Source organism: Vipera berus (genome assembly GCF_964194415.1).
Source record: "Vipera berus genome assembly, chromosome: 12".
Classification (NCBI taxonomy): Eukaryota; Metazoa; Chordata; class Lepidosauria; order Squamata; family Viperidae; genus Vipera; species Vipera berus.
Window position 1 is genome coordinate 18,857,296 of NC_138215.1, and position 21,821 is coordinate 18,879,116.

The 21,821-nt window shown below is 47.3% G+C and overlaps 2 protein-coding genes across 3 annotated transcripts in view; one reads left to right on the plus strand and one right to left on the minus strand.

Annotated features, from left to right (window-relative positions):
• Window positions 1-14,728, minus strand: part of SCAPER (S-phase cyclin A associated protein in the ER) — a 79,739-nt gene extending 65,011 nt beyond the window's left edge. The window contains exons 1-6 of one of the 2 annotated variants that reach the window (XM_081337630.1): window positions 14,600-14,721; window positions 13,526-13,586; window positions 8,537-8,612; window positions 6,456-6,573; window positions 5,997-6,067; window positions 4,624-4,818 (exon numbers count right to left, since the gene is read on the minus strand). In XM_081337630.1, coding sequence (XP_081193756.1) covers window positions 4,624-4,818; window positions 5,997-6,067; window positions 6,456-6,573; window positions 8,537-8,599 — 447 coding nt within the window. In that variant the 5' untranslated portion in view covers window positions 8,600-8,612; window positions 13,526-13,586; window positions 14,600-14,721. Of the gene's footprint in view, window positions 1-4,623; window positions 4,819-5,996; window positions 6,068-6,455; window positions 6,574-8,536; window positions 8,613-13,525; window positions 13,587-14,599 lie in introns of both variants that reach the window. The other variant, XM_081337629.1, reaches the window with a different exon arrangement.
• A 1,129-nt stretch (window positions 14,729-15,857) lies between these two features.
• Window positions 15,858-21,165, plus strand: RCN2 (reticulocalbin 2). The gene is made up of 7 exons (XM_081337269.1): window positions 15,858-16,007; window positions 16,632-16,737; window positions 17,972-18,168; window positions 18,364-18,477; window positions 19,666-19,762; window positions 19,908-20,050; window positions 20,904-21,165. Exons 1-7 carry the CDS (start codon window positions 15,897-15,899, stop codon window positions 21,054-21,056), a joined length of 921 nt encoding a protein of 306 aa, XP_081193395.1. The 5' UTR covers window positions 15,858-15,896; the 3' UTR covers window positions 21,057-21,165.
• The last annotated feature ends 656 nt before the right edge of the window (window positions 21,166-21,821 follow it).

The window sequence follows — 21,821 nt, forward strand, 5'->3', positions numbered from 1 at the left end:
AGAAAATTCCTTTATTTTGAATTTAGATCTCTCTCTCTCTCTCTCGAGTTTCCACCACTAGTTCTTGTCCTCAAGCAATACAGAGAATAAACCCGCAGCCTCTTTCAAGGACAGAAGGAGTTCTATTGGGTTTCCTCTTAGCTTCCTCACCTCTGGGCTAATATTGTTTGCTTGATGGTGTGCGGGACACCCTCTGCAGGTGCGGTCCTTGGAAGCTATGTTTGGCCATCAAAGGAGGGTGTGTGTGTGTGTCTAAATGAGGTGGCCTCAGAAGGGCAGGCCTCTTTGGGGGCAGATTTTAATAAGGCCAGGCACCCCAAAAGAAGTTGCTCATCGCCCCAGGTGTATAACTAACGAAATGTAACTGAGCAAGGAACTGCAAAAAGAAAGTTTTTTTTTTTAAAAAAATCCCTGCCTAACAATGTGCAGCTTCTTAGCTGCCGAGCTCATCCGAGCAAGATGCAATTATCTAACCAGGACTGACAAGCGCGCCCCAAATTACACTTAATGGCTGAAAGAAACTTATTTCAGCAAAAAAGGCTTATCCCGACGCGTCAGCGCAGAAAAGAGCGGGCAGCCGTAACACAAGTCCTACGTGACAACTCAGACGAGGGGCTGGAGCTGCCTCTTCCCCCCCCCCACCCACCCGCACCGACGCAAGGAGGCCCGTCTTCCTCCCCGAAGCGACGAGGCCCATTTTGTCGAAACAAAAGTGCCTCTGAAAAACCCTCGTTGCCAGCATCCTGATAACGGCGTATGGATGTCCAGCTAAAATTACCAATTACTTTGCCAATTGGCTGCGACGGATTCGATTGGTTTGTAATTCAGGCTCGTGAGCGGCGCACCCCGCCGGACGGTTGGCGCCATCCCTTTTGTGGAGATGACACACAATCCTCACACACGGGGCTCTGGAGCCCTGACCGTCGATATGGGTCTCCTCTTCACCCACCGACGTGGCAGATGTCACCTCTGCTGCTGAAGCAGGGGAAATGCTGGACCACTTGGGAAGGGTTTCTCTCTCTCTCTTTCTCTTTCTTTCTCTCTCTCTCTCACTCTCTCTCACTCTCTCACACACAAACCTTTAGAGGGCAGCTTGCTTTGCTCCTATTGTCCCCACCCTTGAGACAGGACTCCAGGAGTCTCCAAGGTCAAGTACCTCCCTATCGCAATTCTCCGAGAGGGAGAGAGAGAGCGAGGGCTGAGGTGCTAGGAAAAAACTAGAAACGATGCCTGTCGTCAGAAAGCTTTTTTCGGCAATCTTATTATGCCCGTTTAATCAAACGGGGGTCTCGGCGGAGGCCAGAGGAATTGAAAAATAATCAGCTGCTTTGCTAAATTGCAACGGTGGTGAGAAGGCGGCGTTGAATTTGAGCGGTCCTTCGGTCCCTTCTGGACTGTAAGTCCCAGCATCCGTCATTATTGGCTGAGGTTCCAGCAACATCTGGAAGGCTACAGTTTCCCCACCGCATCTTACACCGAGGCAGTCTGGTGTAGTGATTAAGGTTCTGGACTAGAAACCAGGAGACGGTGAGTTCTAGTCCTGACTTAGATGTGAAAGCTGACTTTGAGCCAATCACCAGGAGACGGTGAGTTCTAGTCCTACCTTAGGCATGAAAGCCAGCTGGGTGACTTTGGGCCAATCACCAGGAGACGGTGAGTTCTAGTCCTACCTTAGGCATGAAAGCCAGCTGGGTGACTTTAGGCCAATCACCAGGAGATCATTTTGGACAAGATTGCTGTCTGCACTGGAAGAAAATTATTTAAAAGCCACACAACGGTTGTAAAGATCGGCACGTATGTCTAATTGTATTTTCCCTCCAGACACGGGTTGACTAACCAACCGCTTTTAAAAGCTGCAGAGTATTTTTTTTATTGAAAACGACGGTTAAAAGTAATTGGTACGATTGCGCAGGAGCTGTTACAGATTCTCACCAAAACCGTGTATCCCGGTAGGACGAAGGTTTCCAAAATGCATCTTTGCGCTGTAGGAATTCCACACGGTTTTTTAAAAACCTAACTTTGGTAAACAAAGTAACGGTTGGACAATCCTGCCGCTCTCCCCTTTCCAACTCTTTTCAGAAACAAGGGTCTGTTTTCATGTTTCAATGTTTTAAAGAAGTCTTGGCCGCATAATATTTCCTTCCCAGCATAACATGAGTGGAATCAATGCAATTTTTGGATGAGGTCTTGGATCTGCAAAGATGTCATACAAATAACGTACTAATTCGTTCAGCCATAAATATTTAGAAAATCGTAATCTAATTACCCAGCAAGGCAATCAGACCCAGTCTTCTTTTTTTTAAACAAAAAATCATTGGGGAAATTTCTTGAGTGAGAAAACCCTGGCCAGAGTTTCTTTTCTTTCTTTTTTAATGTGAATTAAATTGTATTAAAACGACAGCCGGCTCGAAAGCCACAAGACACTGTTTGTTTTCCAAATTCACTTAGGATTTTCATTTGTACACTAATCTTGCTGCTGACTTGGCAGTCTTTTGTGGCAGTCGAAAACTAAATATTCATGAGCGAATGAAAACCCTGTTTTGTGCAGAGACGTTTAGCTAACGGCTTCCAGAACTGGGAGAAGGGGGAAAAAAAAACCTCAGTTAAAAGAGGAAAACTACCATCAGTCTCTAAATTTTGACTACAACTAGTTCTCGACTTACAACCGTTCGTTTAGTGAGCGTTCAAAGTTACAACGGCACCGGAAAAAGTGACTTATGACCATTTTTCACACTTGTGACCGCTGCAGCATCCCCAGGGTCACGGGATTGACATTCAGATTCTTGACAACTGACTCACATTTATGACGGTCGCAGTGTACCGGGGTCACGTGATCCCCTTTTGCAACCTTCTGCCAAGCAAAGTCAACGGGGAAAGCCAGATCCACTTAGCAACCAGGTTACTAATTTAACCACTGCGGCAAGAAAAGTCGTAAGAACTCGCTTAGCAAATTTCTCACTTAGCAACGTACATTTTGGGCTCCGCTGCGGCCGTAAGGCGAGGACCACCCGTCCTCCTGACTTTCCCCAGCCTTTATTTAGCCATCGGTAACCTTCCACTTAACTGAGAGAATGCCACCTGAGAGAATCAACCTATTGTTCCTGGGAAGCAAAAGCAGCTTCCCGCTGAGCTGGGAGGAAAACGCAGCACAGCTACCATGGGCGACGACGACGTGTGTCTGTTTTCCATCAGAAGTTAGATGAGGAGAACTAACTTATGACTAAGACCCACCCAGACGTTGTTTACACCAGGCCATCAATCAAACTCCCTGGCTCGCCACCGGTTAAGGAGGAGAACAGTCTCTGCAGGCAAGGAACAACGCGGGAATTAGGACACTGAGCAGGAAGCCCAGCAGAAACTCAACAGTGCCCCCTACAGGAAAAATGGAATATTGAAGGAGGGAAGCCCCTGGATTGCCCAATCAGTTTGTGCATCCAGGAGACCCAAGTCTCTGTTCGTCTCACACGGACGCAGAAAAAGAACGTGCGCAGAGTTGAGAACAGAAGACGATATTCGTAGCTCAGGGTTGAAAGGTGAGGTCTCTAAGCTGGGTTGTTTGCCTTGCAGATGTTTCGTGACCCAAGTAGGCAACCTCCCCAGTGGAGAATTAATGCATTTTTATAGAGTATTACGTTATTTTGCCTGGCACTTTTAACACTGGTCTTTTCAGGTTACTGGTTTTAGTAGAACTTGGCTGATGTTGATATTATGTCTATGTTTTAAACATGATGAACCCCGTGTAGCTAATCCTATACAAAAATATGGTCAGAGTGAAATAGCACAACTCAAAAGTAATTAATAATAATCAAGGAAGAAGGCATAATTTTCATTAAAAAGAAAAAAAACCCTCTTTAATTTCCAAAGGAGAGAATGAGTCCGTCTGTGCAGGACTAGCCCAGTGGCACATTAAATTTATTTATTTATTTATTTTAATTCCATTTATATCCCGCCCTTCTCCGAAGACTCAGGGCGGCTTACAAGCTTAGCAGTAATGGATTTAATCTGTGGCTAAGAAGACACAGCATACTAAACTAGCATCAGATAAACCACATTGCAGCTTCTGAGGTTTGGCTTACTACCGGTAAGTGTATTATGATTAAGCCACCACAGCACACTATATTTTACGTAAACCCAGATAATGAAAGCTTAAAGGACAGGACAGACAGTGCCCATTTAGTGACTGACTCACAGAACAACTGTTCAGTTATGATGATGATGGGAAAAGTCATTCTGCAACCAATTCTCGTGTCGTGACTTTTGTTAAGTCGGTAAAGCAAAGCTGAAGTAAGGTCATAAGCACAACTGCATTTTCACTTAGTAACTGCTTTGCTTAGTGGCCAAGTTGCCAGTCCCTATTGTGGTCGCTAAACAAGTACCCTGTAAATCTGCCGGTTGAGTAACAGCACAGCTGTAATTACCATTTCTCTTTCCTTTCAGGTTTCTTACTTTTAACCGAACTCGTGCCAAAGAACTGAAGGAAGGCATCGTTGCATCATTGTAAAATAGTTCAATAAACACTTTTTAAAAAGCAAAACGGTGTCCTGAGAGCATCCAAAGACAAACCACGATGATCAAGCATCCATTCCCCCCCACCCCCCTGCGGACCAATCAAGAGAGCCTTACTTTGCATTCTACCACACTTTGATCCGATTCGCAAGTGACGTAGATTTCGTCCACCGCACGCCTTAGATTGTCAAAAAGGAATGCCCAGTATCTTGCGCGGAGGTCCACTTTCCGTGGCTGCCGTGTCTTGGTGGGGCTTTTATAGAAGCTCTTCTCCCCTGAGGCTGCTGTGATTTTGCAATCTGACGCTGTGCCCTGCAAAGGAGATTCGAAAAGCACACCCGTGCGCTAAACAAACTTTACTTTTAAAAAACGTAAATCTCAATTGTTCAGGTTCACCCCTGAGACTAAGCGACTAAGCGTGATTTGTAAAGGTACATGGATCACCTCTGTGTTTCTCAAACGTGGCAACTTTTAAGACCTGAGGATTCCACCTCCCAGAATGGGGCACGTGCTTGGAGTATACTGGTGTTTTTCAAAGCTGGCCACTTCGAGAGGCATGGGCAACTCCCAGAATTCCCCGTGCATGAGAGGTGAAGTCCACATGATTTAAAGGGGCCGCCTTTAGAGAAACCCTGATTTCAATCGAGCAAACCACGGATCCTGGAGTTCCGTGCAAAACTATGGGCTTGAGAGCTTTGTTATCACTGCAAGCAGAGGCTTAACCCCAATCCAACCAAACATATCCGATCATGGTTTAGCACGATGTATAAACCCAGCTTCCTTGGCTTAGTTCAGGGGTGTCCAACCTTGGCAACTTTAAGATTCGTGGACTTCAGCTGCCAGAATTCCCCAGCCAGCTGTGTTGAAGTTCACAAGTCTTAAAGAGTTGCCAAGGTTGGACACTCCCGAATTAAACAACAGGCCCTAATCAAACCAACACAACGCACGATCCCAACCTGTTTAAGCACACCAGGACTTATGGAGCTTAAGTGCAGAGACATTTGGCTTTCAAGTTGATTATTTAAGATTATTTAAGAACTTATTTCAGGTTGTTCAAGATCTGGCTACTTGCATGGTCTTAATGTATGGAAATTAATCTCCTGTCAGCTGGCCAGGCCTGCTTATTTGTATTTAGTACAGTCCAACTACTGATGCGGAACAATTGGGCGTTTGTGTTACGGTGGCCTTTTTCACTCCCAGGATAATTCAAAATGCTAGTGTCACTGTCTCCCTCTTCCCCAGAGGGTGTAAAAGGACCCTCTGGACATATGGATGCTCTTTTGAAGGATTTGTTTCTCCCTTTCTTTTTGGCTGATCATTTAAAATCTACCCCCTCGTTAGCTGCACGGGCAATGTAACGCTTTAGCGGTATGATTTTTTTAAGAAAATGTAAAATGTGACTAAGTGTATTTATTTAACCATTTGCAGCTTTCCAGAAATTAGCGTCGTTTCAGATGCTTGGACGTTATACAAAATAAAAAAGCACAAACCTGTTTGCTAATTTTGTGTGTTCCTTGGTTTATCCTCTTTGATTTTGCCCCCACCTGCCACTTTGGTTTTCCTGTAAAAAGACGAACGTTTCTTAATAGAAAGATTTTTTTTTTTTAAGGACTGAAGAGTGGAGATTCGTGCCCCTATCTCCGCCAGGCTGTTTCCAGGGTTCACAGGTGCCGTGCTGTCCTTTCTTTTAACTGTGGTTTGTTGAACAGGCCACAAAGGCTTGAAGCCATTAATCACGGCTCGGAACTCAGGGTTACCCTGCACCAAACCCAAACCGTAACCGCAAAAGTTAGCTGAGATGATTTAGCACGGTGTTTTTCAAACTTGGCAGCTTTAAGATGGGTGGAGTTCAACAGTGGTTGACAAGGGAATTCTGGGAGTTGAAGTCCACCCATCTTAAAGCTGCCAACTTTGAGAAACGCCGATTTGGTTAAACGTCAAGCACATACCATCCTCCTCCTTGTTCTCCAGCGGCACGCTCCAAGCAATCAGGTTCCTTGCAGCGCGGCCCTCTTCGGCTACAATTTTCCTGACTTTGTCGTGACTGTTGGAGCGTTGGAAAGAAGCCTGCAGAAGGGATCAAAAGTTTCAGAGAACTGCCCCCAACTTCGTCAATTCCGCGAGCTGAAGTCCACCCGTCTTAAAAGAGGACATAGCTGCTCACCCCTGAATTAAAAGGGTTGGGTCACTTCTGCCTCAAGAGGCTTGAAGGAGACAGGAGTGGAAACCTGAGACTGATCACTGAAAACGATGCCCTGCCTTTGCGCTCAAACAGAGCTACAAGCAGCTCCTGGGATCACAGGAGCAGGTAACTTACATCTCCTCTCGGTGTGACCGGATGTGGCACACGGCAAAGTCGGAAAGAGTTTGCTCTCGCCCAAAAGAGAATGCATCTTGGATGGAGCATCCAACCATTTTTATTTTTTTCAACCACTTGCGGCCAGGCTTTCCTTACAAGATACAGAATAATAGAGTCGGAAGGGACCTTGGAGGTCTTCTAGTCCAGCCCCCTGCTCAGGCAGGAAACCCTATACCATTTCAGACAAAGGGCTGTCCAATCTTTTCTTAAAAGCTTCTTAAAAGTGTTGGAGCATTCACCGCTTCTGGAGGCAAGTTGTTCCACTGCTTAATTGTTCTCACTGTCGGGAAATTTCTCCTTAGTTCCAGGTTGCTTCTCTCCTTGATTAGTTTCCATCCGTTGCTTCTTGTCCGGCCGTCTGGTGCTTTGACCCCCTCTTCTTTGTGGCTGCCCCACCAGCTCCTTGTTGGCTGGTGAACCTCAAGTGCAAGACCTTCAGGGCTAAAAGCCTCGGTTTCCCCATCGTTAGGGTGAAACGACCCAGATCTGCAAGTGGCTGTCCTTTTTAAAAGAAGTTTTCAGGAAAAAAAAAGGCCGGCAAATGTAAACAGTGCAAGGTCCTGCGGTTTGTAAAACTCTGGCAAAGTGGTGTGCCGGATTCTGAAAGATGCATTAAAGCCTTTGCAGCAGCAGACCACAGTCTTCGTGGAGGCAAATCCAGAACAGATCAACTCTCTGCGTAGATGACAACTTTCAGATACCTACGGGTGCGTGTGTGTGTGTATATGTGTTTGTAATGTCCTCAAGGGGAAAAAGTAAAACTTAAAAGCCCAGTTGTCAGAGGCAATAATTCATATTGCTCTTCATGATTACGGAAAAAACCCCAATATTATTTAAAGAGGTGACCATAAAGGCATTTCCATCAAATTTCGTATCTTCGGAGGAAAATGCTATTTCCAAATCTGCTATTCTGCATTTCCACGCTTATTTGGCATCAACAAAATGGTCTAGGCCAAGGGTCTTCAAACTTGGCCCTTTTATGATGTGTGGACTTCAACTACCAGAATTCCTCAGCCAGGCACGCGTGCCTGGCTGAGGAATTCTGGGACTTGAAATCCACACGTCATAAAAGGGCCAAGTTTGAAGACCCCCTGATCAAGACACATTATTTTCAACTTTTTACTACATCTCTTGAAAATGTCACTGTTTCAGTATCATAACTGCACTGGACCAAATTCTTCAAATGCCTTATTACAGGTAGTCCTCGGATTAGGACCACAACAGGGACCAAAATTTCCATTGATAAGCAAGGCGGCTGCTAAGTGGGCTGTGCCCGATTTTTACGACCATGTTTGCCATGGTCGTTAACTGAAACACTGCGCTTGTTAAGTGGATCATGCCGTCCTTAAGCGAATCTGGCTGCACCCAGTGACTTTGCTCGCTGGAAGCCGGCTCGGAAAGTCACAAACGGTGATTGCACAACCTTGGGACATTGCAACGGTCGTAAGCGCATGCCAGTTGCCAAACACTCGGAGTTCCATCACCTAACTGTGGGACTGCTACTATGGTCGTAACTGTGAGGACTTTCTGTTGTTAACCTGGAACGGTTGCTAAACAAACAATTGTAACTCAAGGACTCTCTGTATATGGTCACAGTGGGGAGTAAAGCCTTTACATGTCACCCAACTACCAAAACATTAAGAGGCTGATAGACTGTCATGAAGGACTTACCATTAAATTATATTTGTCCTCTGCATCAACAGATTCACTGATCACATTTTTGGCTGAACCCATGAAGTCGTCATAGCTGTGTAACACACAAAAAAACAGGCATTTTTAACACAGAAGCGATGAAACAGGCATACAGTACTTCTTTCCGGGACACGGAGCGTCACAGAACATTTACAGCAAAGGCACAGAACCTCTTTGAAGCCTTGGCAGCAACCTGTAAATTTGCCACTCTTTATTTTTGGTAGCTGCATTCTAATTACACCAAATTAATTCAAGTGTAAATCACCCCAAAACGAGGCTGTTGCTTGTGACCTTCCCTATGTTTTGGATTGTTCAAAAATTCCAACGCAGCCCTCGGCTTGCAAAGGGTTCTGAACCTTTGGGGTCCACCATGCAGTGAATTCAATTATTCTGCTTTGCTGGGGAGCAGATAATTCCTTCAGACACCACCAGACTGACACATTACTTTTAAGCTAGCATTATTGGGGACCGGAAGCCGACCTTGTTGAGACAAGCACATCTGAATGGTTATTTTATTCCTTAAAAGACTTGGCGAACTATCTCGCGGAAAACCCAAAGTAATTTCACAGGAACTTCTGGAAAACATTTAGCGTATTGCTTTCATTTTTAACAGAAATAACACGTTCCTTTTTTCCTCTTGCACATGCAGTGGCCATTAACCTCTTTAAAATAATTTCCACTGTATCCGAATAAAAAGCAGCCACAAAACAACCACCACCACCACCTGGTCATTTTAATGACAAAGCTTCACTGCATGAATCCCACGAATAAACAACTGAATGAACATTAATGCAAATCAAAGTAGGCCATCTATAGAGTCAGGACATCCAAACCATGGATGAGTTCTACAAACAATAAAGCAAAAATTGTGCCACATGTAGAAGACGCGCAATCGTACTGGTCAGATAGAAGCAATTGTAATATCTATCTATCTATCTGAGATCAACCCTGACTGTTCTTTAGAAGGCCAGATCCTGAAGCTAAAACTCAAATACTTTGGCCACCTAATGAGAAGGAAGGACTCACTGGAGAAGAGCCTAATGGTGGGAAAGGTTGAGGGCAAGAGAAGAAGGGGACGACAGAGAATGAGGTGGCTGGACGGAGTCACTGAAGCAGGAGCTGTGAGCCTAAATGGACTCCAGAAGATGGTAGAGGACAGGAAGGCCTGGAGGAACGTTGTCCATGGGGTCGCAATGGGTCGGACACAACTTCGCAGCTAACAGCAACATCTATCTATCTATCTATCTATCTATCTATCTATCTATCTATCTATCTATCTATCTATCTATCTATCTATCTATCATCTATCTATCTAAATGGCCTGGAAAAGGATCCTGAAGGTGGTTGATAATTAGGCATCTTTATAAAAGGAGCGAAATAATAGGACGTGGTCCATCAATTCAATGGCCTGTTCTCTGCATGGGAGTTTTAAATGCCAAAGGAACTGTCTACTTAAGTCTACTTTAAGCTCTTCCAAAGTTGGAGATAGCTAGCCAGCCTTAGACAAGGAAGCTGGCTACTCAAGCGTCCATCTCTAGGGCGGACAGTCTGATCTAGTGGTTGTCCCAAACCCAGTAATGCTAACAACATCTACTCGTAACCCTTCACCAGAAGCACACTTTGCAGAAACTTAACAGTAACTGCAGTTTCTGCTAGCGTGATCTCCTCTGACACAAAATTCTCGAGACTAAAAGCACAAACCCACGGGGAAAGCCGTCATTCTAACAAGGAGAGGAAAAATACACCTTTCCCTTTGATCCCTTCTGCTTCTTGGCAAAGAACCAGGTGGGGCCTGGGAATAGATTCCACAACAGGTGGATCTCGAAGCCACATTATGCCAAAGATTGCTTTGTATTTATTTTTCTAGTTAATGGTGGAATAACATAAATTTGCCATTGTTTTCATTCCAGATGAGTTTTAAAAAAATATTTTCCTTTCCAGCAGAGTAGGATTTCAGAAGAAAACTTTCAATGCATAGGGAGAGGTGAATGTCCTGTCATTTTTACCACTGAGTACATTATTTGACTTCTGTGCAGAAATGACATCGGGAATTTAATTTTTAACTCGTGGAAAAAGCACTTTACTACAAGGGTGGCAGGCACACAATATCCTTAACGATATTCTGAGTGGAATGATGATAACTTTATTGTCACTTTGAATGTACACCAATCGGCATACATCAAAATGAAATTTCGTTGCATACAGCTCTCAAAGGTTCACCACCTCCGATATATACTCCTTGTTCGGGGCCCGCTCAAATTTCACATTGTCCATTTTAGTCTCTAGGGAGTGAACGATGGCAAACAGGACAGATGGAAATGGGGCTCCATGTGGATTAGCCCTCAAGTTAGCTTGTATTCTGACAACCTCGTCTTCTTTCCTTTTTCTGATCCTGACTCTTCCACCCTTTCCTTAAAGAGGCCTTGCTTCTTTTCGCCCCTGGAGCATGCTGCCGCCGCCGCCACCAACTCCTCCAAAAGCCTCTCTCTCTTCCTCTGGGCCTGCCGACAGCCTCATCCAGTTCCTTCGCTCCATAAACTCCAGGTCCTCTCTGCCTCCTCTGGAAACAGCCCTGATTTGCAATACAATCCATCACTGGGCCAGCAGTCAGATCTTGCTGCTGGTAGAACAAATTCAAACAGCGCCAACGACTTTTAACGGTCTCACCAACAGTTCCAAAACAACTAGAAACTCGCCAGGCCAGCAAAGATTGTCAGTCGTGTTACCTTAGTTCCACCATGTTGCTCAAACACGTTAAAATCTTCCTGATCATGTGGCCTATAGCCCTTACTATCCCTCCCAAAACTATTCGCCTTCAAGAGCCAATGCAGCCGCAGCCATTCCAAGCGCCGCCATCTTAGAACATCCTCTTTTCAATTATATTAATTTTGCTTTTATTTTGCCATTTCAATGACTTTAGGCCTCAGTCGGATTTTCCATTCTACAAACGGAATTTACCTTATTCTAGACCCAGCGTTTGTTTATTCCAGAATTTTGTAGTAATAGAATACAGCAAGCCGGTACATTGTTGAGACTGATTTTTATTTACATTGTGAAAAAAAAACCTCTATTAAAACGTAACAATCTATAACTGTTCTATATTAGTATGAGAAAATTTTTCAAAACTCTTAACTGCCACAAAAGGAGGCTTTGCAATAACAAATCTATGTACGAGTGGCTGATTTGTTTGGGGTTACCACCGTTTCCTTTCCACCTTCCAAAACCTAAGTTTGCTTAACTTTGCTCTTTGTTGGTGCCAAAACAAAACCAAATGCTGCCTTCACCCAATTCACGTTTGTTTATTTACTTCCAAATATGTTTCTACTGCTGTGGCAACCAAGTTGTAATGCTACCCTTTGTTTCCCTTTAGCTCAGAAGCTCTCTCTGCTGGAAGTATCTTTTCCACCTCACCTCCAATCAGATGACAAGATGACATACAATGTCAGAGAAGTTTTAAATTCAAGGGCCACGAGACTTCAAGCCTTTTAAAACCAGATAGACTAAGAGCCAAAAACATGAACGTTGGACAAGCAATCGCCAATTTTGAGGGCATATCAAGAAGTTGTGTAGACTAGGCTAAAAAGCAGAATTGAATGGAAGCGGCCCAGCCTAGCACCAAGACGACTGCAAAGCGGGCATCGAGCATATCATTTGAGCAAGGGCATTCCAGATCCCTCACCACTAGAAAAACACATTTAGGTCTTAGGAAAGTATACAGCACAACCCAGTTTACAGTCTGTGGCGTCTCTGGAGCTCTCCGAGGACCAAGGAGTGTGCAATTCAACCCTGACCTCTGGATTTTTTCTTTTATCGGGGTTTAAACTCTGCACTGGAGGAGAAGGACCTTTGCGTAAAAAACGCAGGCCGAAAAGGAGGCCCAAATAGCTTGCAAGAGGGAAGAACAAGGACTGAAGTGTGGCCAACGTCTTCAGGGTGCAGAGTGCTTCATGCTTTGCTTTCTTCTGATAATTTCTCCTTCAGTCAAAGAGGACTAAACCACGGATGAGATCAATACCACTGTACAGGTAGTCCTCAATTTACAACTGTTCGTTTAGTGACTGTTCCAAAGTTTATAAAGGCACTGGGAAAAGTGACTTAGGACCGTTTTTCCACACTTACGACCATTGCAGCATCCTCAGGGTCACCTGATCAAAATTCAGACGCTTTGACAACTGACTCATACTTATGACTGTTGCTAGGTTCTGGCGTTACGTGACCCCCTTTTGCAGCCTTTCAACAAGCAAAGTTAAGGGAGGGGGAGCTGGATTCACTTCACAACCATGTTACTAAGTGTAACAACTGCACTGATTTGCTTAATGACCATGGCAAAAAAGGTCGTAAAATGGGGCAAAAACTCACAACTGTCTCGTTTAGCGACAGAAATGTGGTCATTAAGTCAAGGACTACCTGTACAGTGATTCTCTTAATGACTGTGGCAAGACAGGTCGTAAAATGGGGCAAAACTCATTGAGCAACTGTCTTGCTTAGGAGTAGAAATTTTGTGCCCTGTTGTGGTCATTGGTCAAGGAGTACCTGTAGGGCAGGCTTCCCAGTCAATCAAGGTTTCAAAACGCTTCTGGTTCCCTAGAGCAGATTTTAAAAAGAAATGACCTTCTAGGAATGCCCCCCCCCAATGTCCTCCCAACTACCAGGTGAGGCACAGCCATAGAGAGAGACAGCCATGCGGGGACGTTACGTGGGAGAGCTGTGGAAGATGGCAGAAGGCTGGGGAAAGGGACCAGCAGCTGTGGCCAAAAGCATGCAAGGAGCCGGGGAGAAGCTGGAAAGTGGGGTGGGGGCGGGGGCGGCAGAGCAAGGCTGGCTAAAGGGGGAGAGCGCCGTGCAGCGGGATGGCCGATCCTGCCCCAGTGATGCCACCACAAGAAGCGGACAGACTTTCAGAGTGCGGCTACACCAATGTCCGTTGTTTTTTTTTTTTAGGAGAAAAAGGAGAAGCGCTCTTCGTACCATGCCGGGTAAAGTTATGTCCGTTATTGGGACTTTTTAGTCCTGATAAACTGTGCAGCCACTTTGGGGGGAAAAGAAAAGAAAACATTACACAGGGTGAAAACTTTCAGCAGTTAAGACACACCTCCCTCGGGGCAGAGCCGGTCCCGTGCCGAGTTTGGGAAGCAGCGACTCGGGGTGGAGGAGGATAAATGCGATTCCTTGAGCAAAAGAGGCCTTTTGGCCATCGGGACTCATCAACCGGACCTCAAGCTGTTGAATTTCCAGGCTTACCACCCTTGACCAAGGCTTAAAAGATAGCCGTTTCTGAAGGTTTATAGTATTCCCTGGTCAACTGGATCCTGCTCCCGACATCCCCACAATTTTTAATTGCTCAAAACTTGCCTTCCATTCCACTTTAGGAGGAAACGTCACTGTGAAAGTCCCAAAGGCGCTTTTTCAGGAGGCAACTGGACTGACTTGTTCTTCTTTGAAGACGTTTCGCTTCTCCTCCAAGGAGCTTCTTCAGCTCGGACAGCTCCATTCCCCACCCTCCAGTCAGAGCTGAAGAAGCTTCTTGGAGGAGAAGCGAAACGTCTTCAAAGAAGAACACAGTTGCCTCCTGAAAAAGCACCTTTGGGACAACCAGGACCCGGAGGACGGAGAATCTCCACAGTCATTGTGAAAGGTAGCACAGGAAAATGCAGGTAGACCCCCCTCCCTCCCTGCAGACTCGGGCCCCTTTATGGAAAGGAGTCGATCCAAGCGACCAGGGGGCCTTGCACGTCCTCCTCGGCCCCCGAGGGACCCCATTTGGGCCTGCCAGTCCCTCAGTGGGGGCATCCTGGGCTCCTGGCACCCATTTGGGCCCCTTCACACGTGCAGACGAACACGCGTGTACGGGGCCGTGCGAATGGAGCCATGTGGGGGGGAGGGCAGGCAGGGGCTGCGAGCGAGAGGACGGGGGGGGGGAGGGAGCCTGAGGCGGGCGCAGGAGGAAGAGGAGGAGGCCCGGCTTGGTTGCCCTGGAGAGGCGGCTGGAAGGGCAGCCGCCATCTTGCCGGCCGGGCCCGCCGCCGCCGCCGCCCGACTTACACTCGCCGCCGCGCAGCGCCGTTCCGCCTGCGTGCGTCCCGCCGCTGTGACGTCATATCGCCCCGCCGGTAGCCGGTGCCGCGACGGAAAAAAAACCACCTCTCGGAGGAGGCGGTGGCCCGGCTGGGAAAATGCTTGCGCGACTGAGCATGCGCGGTTAGTTTCCGCGCGTGCTCGAGAGCGCCTACCGAAGCCGACGGCCCCGAGGGCTGCCCTCCCTGGCGCCGAGCCGCGCCTGCGCCTGCGCCGCCTCTCCCGAGGATGCTCAGTCGCGGATGCTGAAGCCGCCGCTTGCCCTTAGTTGTGCCCTTCTCGGGGGATGGAGAAGCCAGAAAGGCTGGAGAAGGTCAAGTGGGAGTCTGTCCGTCAAGGCTTTTGGACTTCATTCCCCGTCAGCCCCAATCAGCATAGTCAATAGCTGGGGATTATAGGAGTGGTAGTCCAAAATTTCCACAAGACCCCCCCCTTCTTTCTCCCCCCCCAAAAAAAAGTCATCCCTGCTTGATGAGTTTGATAGGAAATTAAAATTCAGCCCGGTGGACGCAGCGCTGGTCTGGAGAAAGAAAGATGTTTTGAAACAGGGATTCTTAACAACTTTTGAGATGGGTGGACTTCAACTCCCAGAATTCCCCAGTCAGCACATACTGACTGAGGAATCCTGGGAGTTGGCCTGCACATTTTAAGCGGCCAAGGTTGGGGGGGAAAAACGAGCTGAAATCAAATGCAGTATAATTGGGCTGGACCTGCACCCGGAATCTGCTCCTTGCAAAAAAAGGGGCGACTGCAAGAAGGGAGGACCAGATTCCGCCCCACCCCCTCAGTGCAGGGGGTGCAGGAGTCCCCCAGGACCAGCAGGAGGGACCCCAAGAAAACCCACCACCCACCGGGATGCAGGGCACTCAAGGCGATGGGGTGGGGGACGCTCCTAAGGCTCCTGCACCCTCTACTGGGGGGGGCGGCAGCGGGGGGGGTCTCATTCTACTTCTTGCAGCCGCTCCTTTTTGCAATTGCAATCCCCCCTCCCCCCGGGCTCTGAAGCCCACCCAGCCCCCGGGATGCAAAGCACCCACGGCGCCGGAGGTGGGTGGGGGGCGCTTCCAAGGCTCCTGCACCCCCCCTCCCTACAGGGAGACCCCCAGGGCCGCCCCCGCGCGGCCGGGCGTTGCAACGGGCGTAGCGGGGCATCTCGCGCGGAGCCGCCGCCGCGACCGTTCGGGGAGGAGACTGGGCGAACGGCCGGGCCGGCTCTGCGCCCGCCTCCCTCCCTCCCTCCTTCCCGGCCTGCCCGGCTGCAGCCATGGAGCCCCCGCCGCTGCTCGGGCTGCTCCTGCTGCTGCTGGGCGGCCCCGGCACCGGCCTGGGCGAGCACCGGCCCGACTACGACCGGGAGGCGCTGCTGGGCGGCCAGGTGCGGGGGTGGGGGGGAGCAGGGACACCCGGGCCCATCCTCCACCGCCGGGCATGGCGGGCGCCTCGGATCAAGCCAGCTCAATCTGCAGTTGGGCTGGGGGGGGGGAGGTTGCCAAAAGCCACTGCGTGTTATTTTTATTTTAATCCCATTTATGTCCGTTTATTAGTATTAGTGCTAGGGGGACCCCTAAGTGCCACCGGCTTCTTGTGGCCTTTTTGCGGGGAGGGGGAGCGTGCCCAATAGTGGCGGGGGGGGGGGGAAAGCACAGCCTGGCTATCCTGCTAACAAAGTGAGTGGAAAGAGAGGTGGAGAGAGAGAGAGAGAAAGAGAGGGAGAGAGAATGAGAGAAAGAGAGAGAAAAAGGGAGGGAGGGAGAAACAAAAGGATAGACAGGAAGAGAAAGGAAAAAAGAGGAAGAGAAAAAGAAAAAACGGGGAGATAGGAAAGAGAGGAAGAGAGAAGCAGAAAGGGAGAGACAGAAGGAAAGAGAGGGAGAGAAAGAGAAATAAGAGAGAGAGAGAGGGGAGGAGAGAGAAAGAAAAGAAGGGAGGGAGAGAAAGTTTTCCCCAAGTTAGGACTCATTTTAGTGCTATTTTTCTCCCCCCCCTCCCCCCAAAAAAGGATGAAGTGGAAGAATTTTCCAAACTCAGCCTGGAGGAGCAGCAGAAGCGGCTGAAAGTGATCATAAGTAGGATCGACGTGGATCTGGACGGCTTTCTCACCGAAGGTACCTCTGATGATGACCCTCTTGCTAAGCCCAGCCTCTGGCCGGTTTCTCTGGCTGGGCTTCGGGTGTCGTGTGAATGTGGCCCTGGTACAATTCGTTACCCTGATTAGTTGTAGGTTGTTTGCCGGTTTCCAGCATTTACTTCTGGGTTTCCGGCAAAAAACACCCGTTGAATATAATGGATTCATTTAACGACCACCACACCAAAAATGGTCACATTAAGATGATCCGCTTAACAACCGCATACATCTGGGCTTCATAATGGTAATTCATGAGGACTACCTGGAGTGATATAAATTGTCAATTGTCCAGAGCTAGTTTGGTCCAGTGGTGAAGGCAGCAGGCAAGAAACTGGGAGACGGCGAGTTCTAGTTCCACTTTAGGCACGAAAGGTGGCTGGGTGACTTTGGGCCAGCCCAACCCACCTGACAGGGTTGTTGTTGTTGCAAGGAAAGTGTGTTGGATAGGTTTGCCACCTTGAGCTGTTTGTAAAAATAATAAGGGTGGGATATAAATAAATAAATAAATAAATAAATAAATAAATAAATAAATAAATAAAACAAAAATAAACAAATGTGGCTGGTGGGAAGCACAGAATCCAGGATGCCGGGCAGGGGTGAAGAAATTGCATCTGGTGTCTTCGGAGTGGGAGTGGGGAGGGGTCCAAGGGTCAGGATGATGAAAGCAACATGGTATTGCAAGCCCCGCCCCTTTTCTACACACCTTGTGGTTGCAGGCCGAGGGGGCGGGGCTTGGGGCAATTCTGCTCAATTCACCACTTGTCAATTCACCACAGCCGACTCACTACAGCAGGGGTCTTCAAACGTGGCCCTTTTATGACGTGTGGACTTCAACTCCTGAGGAATTCTGGGAGTTGAAGTCCACACGTCATAAAAGGGCCACGTTTGAAGACCCCTGCACTACAGCCAACTCACATGGGACAACTTGCTGCGGGACAATTCAGTTCTATTCTTTAAGTAATTTAGAAAATAAAATTTTAAATTTTTGTCCCTCCTACGGCACCCTTTCTTCAGAGACTCCTCTTTCTTGGATATTAGTGTGATTCTTTTCCCGCGGCGAGTTGCCCTAGAGCCGGCTTGGGGCTCCATCCTGCAACGCCTCTTAGAAAAAAGGGGGAAGGCTTGCAGACCCCCACCCATCCTTAGGGGGTGGCCTTTGCCAAGGGGTCGAAGGTCACCCACCAAGCTAACTGGGTCGTGGGAAATCTCCCCAGCCGAGCTGAGTTCCTGGATCCAGCATTCCGTCAAGAGCTACATCATTGAAGATGCCAAGCAGCAGTTCCAGCACTACGACAAAGATGGCGACGGGCAGGTCTCTTGGGAGGAGTACAATATCCAGATGTACGACCGGGTCATCGACTTCGAGGACGACACCACGCTGGACGATGCTGAAGAAGAGTCCTTCCGGCAGGTGAGGTTCCCAAAGGAACTTTAAACTTAGGGACTGCAGCCTTAGTGGGCAGGTTGGGTAAACCTCGGACCCTCCTTGGTTGAAGGTCAAGAAGCACCTTTGGGTCCGGGGGCGCTTTGGCGAGGCGGAAAGGGACACACATTCACCTGCCACTCTTGCCTGCCACTCACGTTTTACTCACCTTCGTTTCCAAAGCTCCACTTAAAGGACAAGAAGAGATTCGAAAAGGCGGACAAGGACTGCGATTCTCACTTGGATTTTGAGGAGTTCGCTGCGTTTGAGCATCCGGAGGAGGCCGACTACATGAAGGCAAGTCTCGGGAGAGAGAACGGCTTTAAAGTAGTCCCCAGTTTTACAAATTTTGTGGGTTAATCAGTATATAAAATACAAAATATGGATAGCATTTGAATTTTGATCCTATGATCTGGGGATGCTGCAAAGGTCGTAACTGCAAAACAGTCATAAGTCACATTTTTCAGTGCTGTCGTAACTAAAGAGCCGTGGCTACGTTGTTAGTGCAGATTTTAAACACTGGGAAAATTAGAGAGAGAGAGGGAGAGAGAGAGAGAGAGGTGGGCTGTAAGGCACCTTTGAGCCTTTTTTTTAAGCAAGAAGCCCAGAACTGCAATTGGAATTGAATCCTTTTTTTTTAGCAGGGGTGTCCCAACGTTAAGACTTGTGGACTTCAACTCCCAGAATTCTGGCTGGGGAATTCTGGGGATTTGAAGTCCACAAGTCTTAAAGTTCCCAAGTTTGGAGACCCCTGATCTAGACTAGTGGGGTAGTGGAGGATGCCTGTAGGTCAGTGTTTTGAGAAAGAGGGCGATTTGCACAACACACATCCCCCGTTTAACTAAACTCTAGTTTCCAAGGTGCAATGATCTGTAAGGTAATTTGCACAATACGCAACTTGAGACTGGTTAGTTCCTAGCAGGGGTCTCCAAACCTGGCAACTTTAAGAAGAAGGAGTCTAGCTGTTCTCCAAAGCACCTGAAGGCAGGACAAGAAGCCACGGATGGAAACTAACCAAGGAGAGAAGCAACCTAGAACTAAGGAGAAACTTCCTGACAGTTAGAACAATTAACCAGTGGAACAACCTGCCTCCAGAAGCGGTGAATGCTCCAACACTGGAAGTTTTTAAGAAGAGACTGGGACAACTATTTGTCTGAAATGGTCTAGGGTTTCCTGCCTGAGCAAGGGGTTGGACTGGAAGACCTCCAAGGTCCCTTCCAACTCTATTATTATTATTATTATTATTATTATTATTATTATTATTATTATTATTATTATTATTATTATTATTATTACTTGTGGGCTTCATCTCAAGACTTGTGGACTTCAACCTCAACAGAGTTGGCTGGGGAATTCTGGGAGGTGAAGTCCACGAGTCTTAACCTTGCCAAGTTTGAAGACCCCTGGTTGGTTGTTCCGCGTCTTGCGAGCAGAGCTGATGGGCAGGTCACTCTTAACCTTTGGGTGGTTTCTCCTTCCCACCAGGATTTCGTCATTCAGGAATCTTTGGAAGAACATGACAAAGACGGGGATGGGTTTGTCAGCCTTGAAGAGTTCCTTGGCGATTACCGAAGAGATCCCAGTGAGTGGCGGGCCGATCCTGCTCAACCGGCCCGGGGGGGGGGCGGCAAAAGGCACCTTTTAATGGGATTTGGCTAAAGTAAGCAGGGAGCGAAATGAGGATAGGGGGTGGGGGGGCACTGTAAAATGGCCACCTTTCGTTTCAGCTGCCAGAGAAGATCCCGAATGGATTGTGGTGGAAGAAGACCGCTTTAAAAATGATTACGACAAGGATAAGGATGGAAAACTTAATCCCAAAGAGCTGCTAACTTGGGCGATGCCCAATAACGAAGGCCTTGCCCAAGAAGAGGTAAGATGTTTGAAGAAGGTTACAGGTCGTCCCCGACTTACAACAGTCCCTTTAGCGACCGTTCAAAGTTACAAGGGCTTAACAACCATTTTTCAGAGTTAACAACCTTTGTAGCATCCCCAGATTTTTACGTGGCTAAGTGAGAAATTTGCTAAGTGAGTTTTGCCCCATTTTTACCACTTTTCTTGCCACGGTTGTTAAGTGGATCACTGCAGTTGTTAAGTTAGCAGCTTGGTTGTTAAATGAATCTGGCTTCCCCCCCCCCTCCCCATTGACTTTGCTTGTCAGAAGGTCCCAAAAGAGGATCACGTGAACCCCGGGGGACGGTGCGACCGTCGTAAATACGAGTCAGTCGCCAAGCATCTGAATTTTGATCACGTGACCCTGGGGATGCCACAACGGTCTTAAGTGTGAAAAATGGTCGTAAGTCACTTTTTTTTCAGTGCGGTTGTAACTTCGGACGGTCAGGAAAGGAACTGTTGTAAGTCAAGGACTACTCGTATACAAAGAAAAGTGAAGAGAATGGAAAAATAAGGAGAGAAAAAAGGAAGTTGTTAAGTCGAGGATCCCCCTGTATAATGTATGCTGGCTGGGGAATTCTGGGAGTTGAAGTCCACCTGTCGTAGCTGCTAAGCCGGGGTAGGCAACCTCGGCTCTTTTAGGACTCATGGACTTCAACTCCCAGAATTCCTGAGTCAGCTGACTCAGGAATTCTGGGAGTTGAAGTCCATGAGTCCTAAAAGAGCCGAGGTTGCCTACCCCTGTGCTAAGCTCTTAGCCAAGCCAGTCAGCCAGAGTTATCTGTCTTGCAGCTAAGTTCCAAATTCAACCCAACTCTTAATTTATTTTCTAGGCTGTCCATCTTCTTGACGAGATGGACTTGGACGGTGACCGGAGACTTTCAGCAAATGAAATTCTGAAAAATCAAGATCTGTTTCTCAACAGCGAAGCCACCGATTACGGACGACAGCTGCACGACAAAAGCTTCTACCACGAAGAGCTCTAATTTCCGAAAGAGGCTTTGCCTTCGTTTCAAAAGTGGATATTTCTCCCTGTTGTTCAGCTTTAAAATAAAAAAAAGCCAAATGGGCAGCGATTTTCCATCGCTAAAAGTTCCCCGCACATTACCAGCATTACTTGGGCAGCCTAATTTTTGAAAAAAGAAAGGAAAAGAACGGAGACCTTTAATGTTCAGATTTCCGTACTGCTTTTTGAAACCTACTTGAAGATGTCAAGATTTGACTGCAGTGTACTTCTAGTTTGGGTTAGATTTATTTTATTTTTTTCAGGAAAGGGAAAATGCAAGCATAACCGTCTGGTTCCGTGTTAATGGTTTTTCTATCCCATTTTGTATATTACAAAATTCAAGAGGATGAAGTGTTGGGTACGAAGTTTCTGTGCACATTCTCTTGTTCAAATGGTAGATGAATAGGGAAATATTTTCGCCTTTGGGACGTGTTCTGCTTACTTGGATTAAAATGTTCAGATGCCCCCTTTTTCCTTTTGTGCTGTTTCTTTGTCTGAATCTCTTAAAACCACATTCTATCTCACTTAGCTTCTTAAAAGGAAGCGTATTTCAAGCCCGAATATATAAGGGGGAAAGAATGTAAAAATACGGCTTTTATCAAACGGCACCAAAATCAAGCAGCAGAATAGGCCATCCGTACAGGTAGCCCTGCCTTGTGCAGCAGTCGTTCAGAGTTAAGATGGTGTTAAAAAAACAAACACCCAAATACCTTTGCAACAAATCCTCACATTTATTGCCTTGTGA

What these genes read in the sequence shown, in the direction of transcription:
- RCN2 (XM_081337269.1), top strand. Translation starts at nt 15,897, where the DNA reads ATGGAGCCCCCGCCGCTGCTCGGGCTGCTCCTGCTGCTGCTGGGCGGC. An exon ending in GGACGGCTTTCTCACCGAAG is followed by an intron (nt 16,738 to 17,971) that starts GTACCTCTGATG and finishes AAATCTCCCCAG; the next exon opens with CCGAGCTGAGTTCCTGGATC. An exon ending in AAGAAGAGTCCTTCCGGCAG is followed by an intron (nt 18,169 to 18,363) that starts GTGAGGTTCCCA and finishes TCGTTTCCAAAG; the next exon opens with CTCCACTTAAAGGACAAGAA.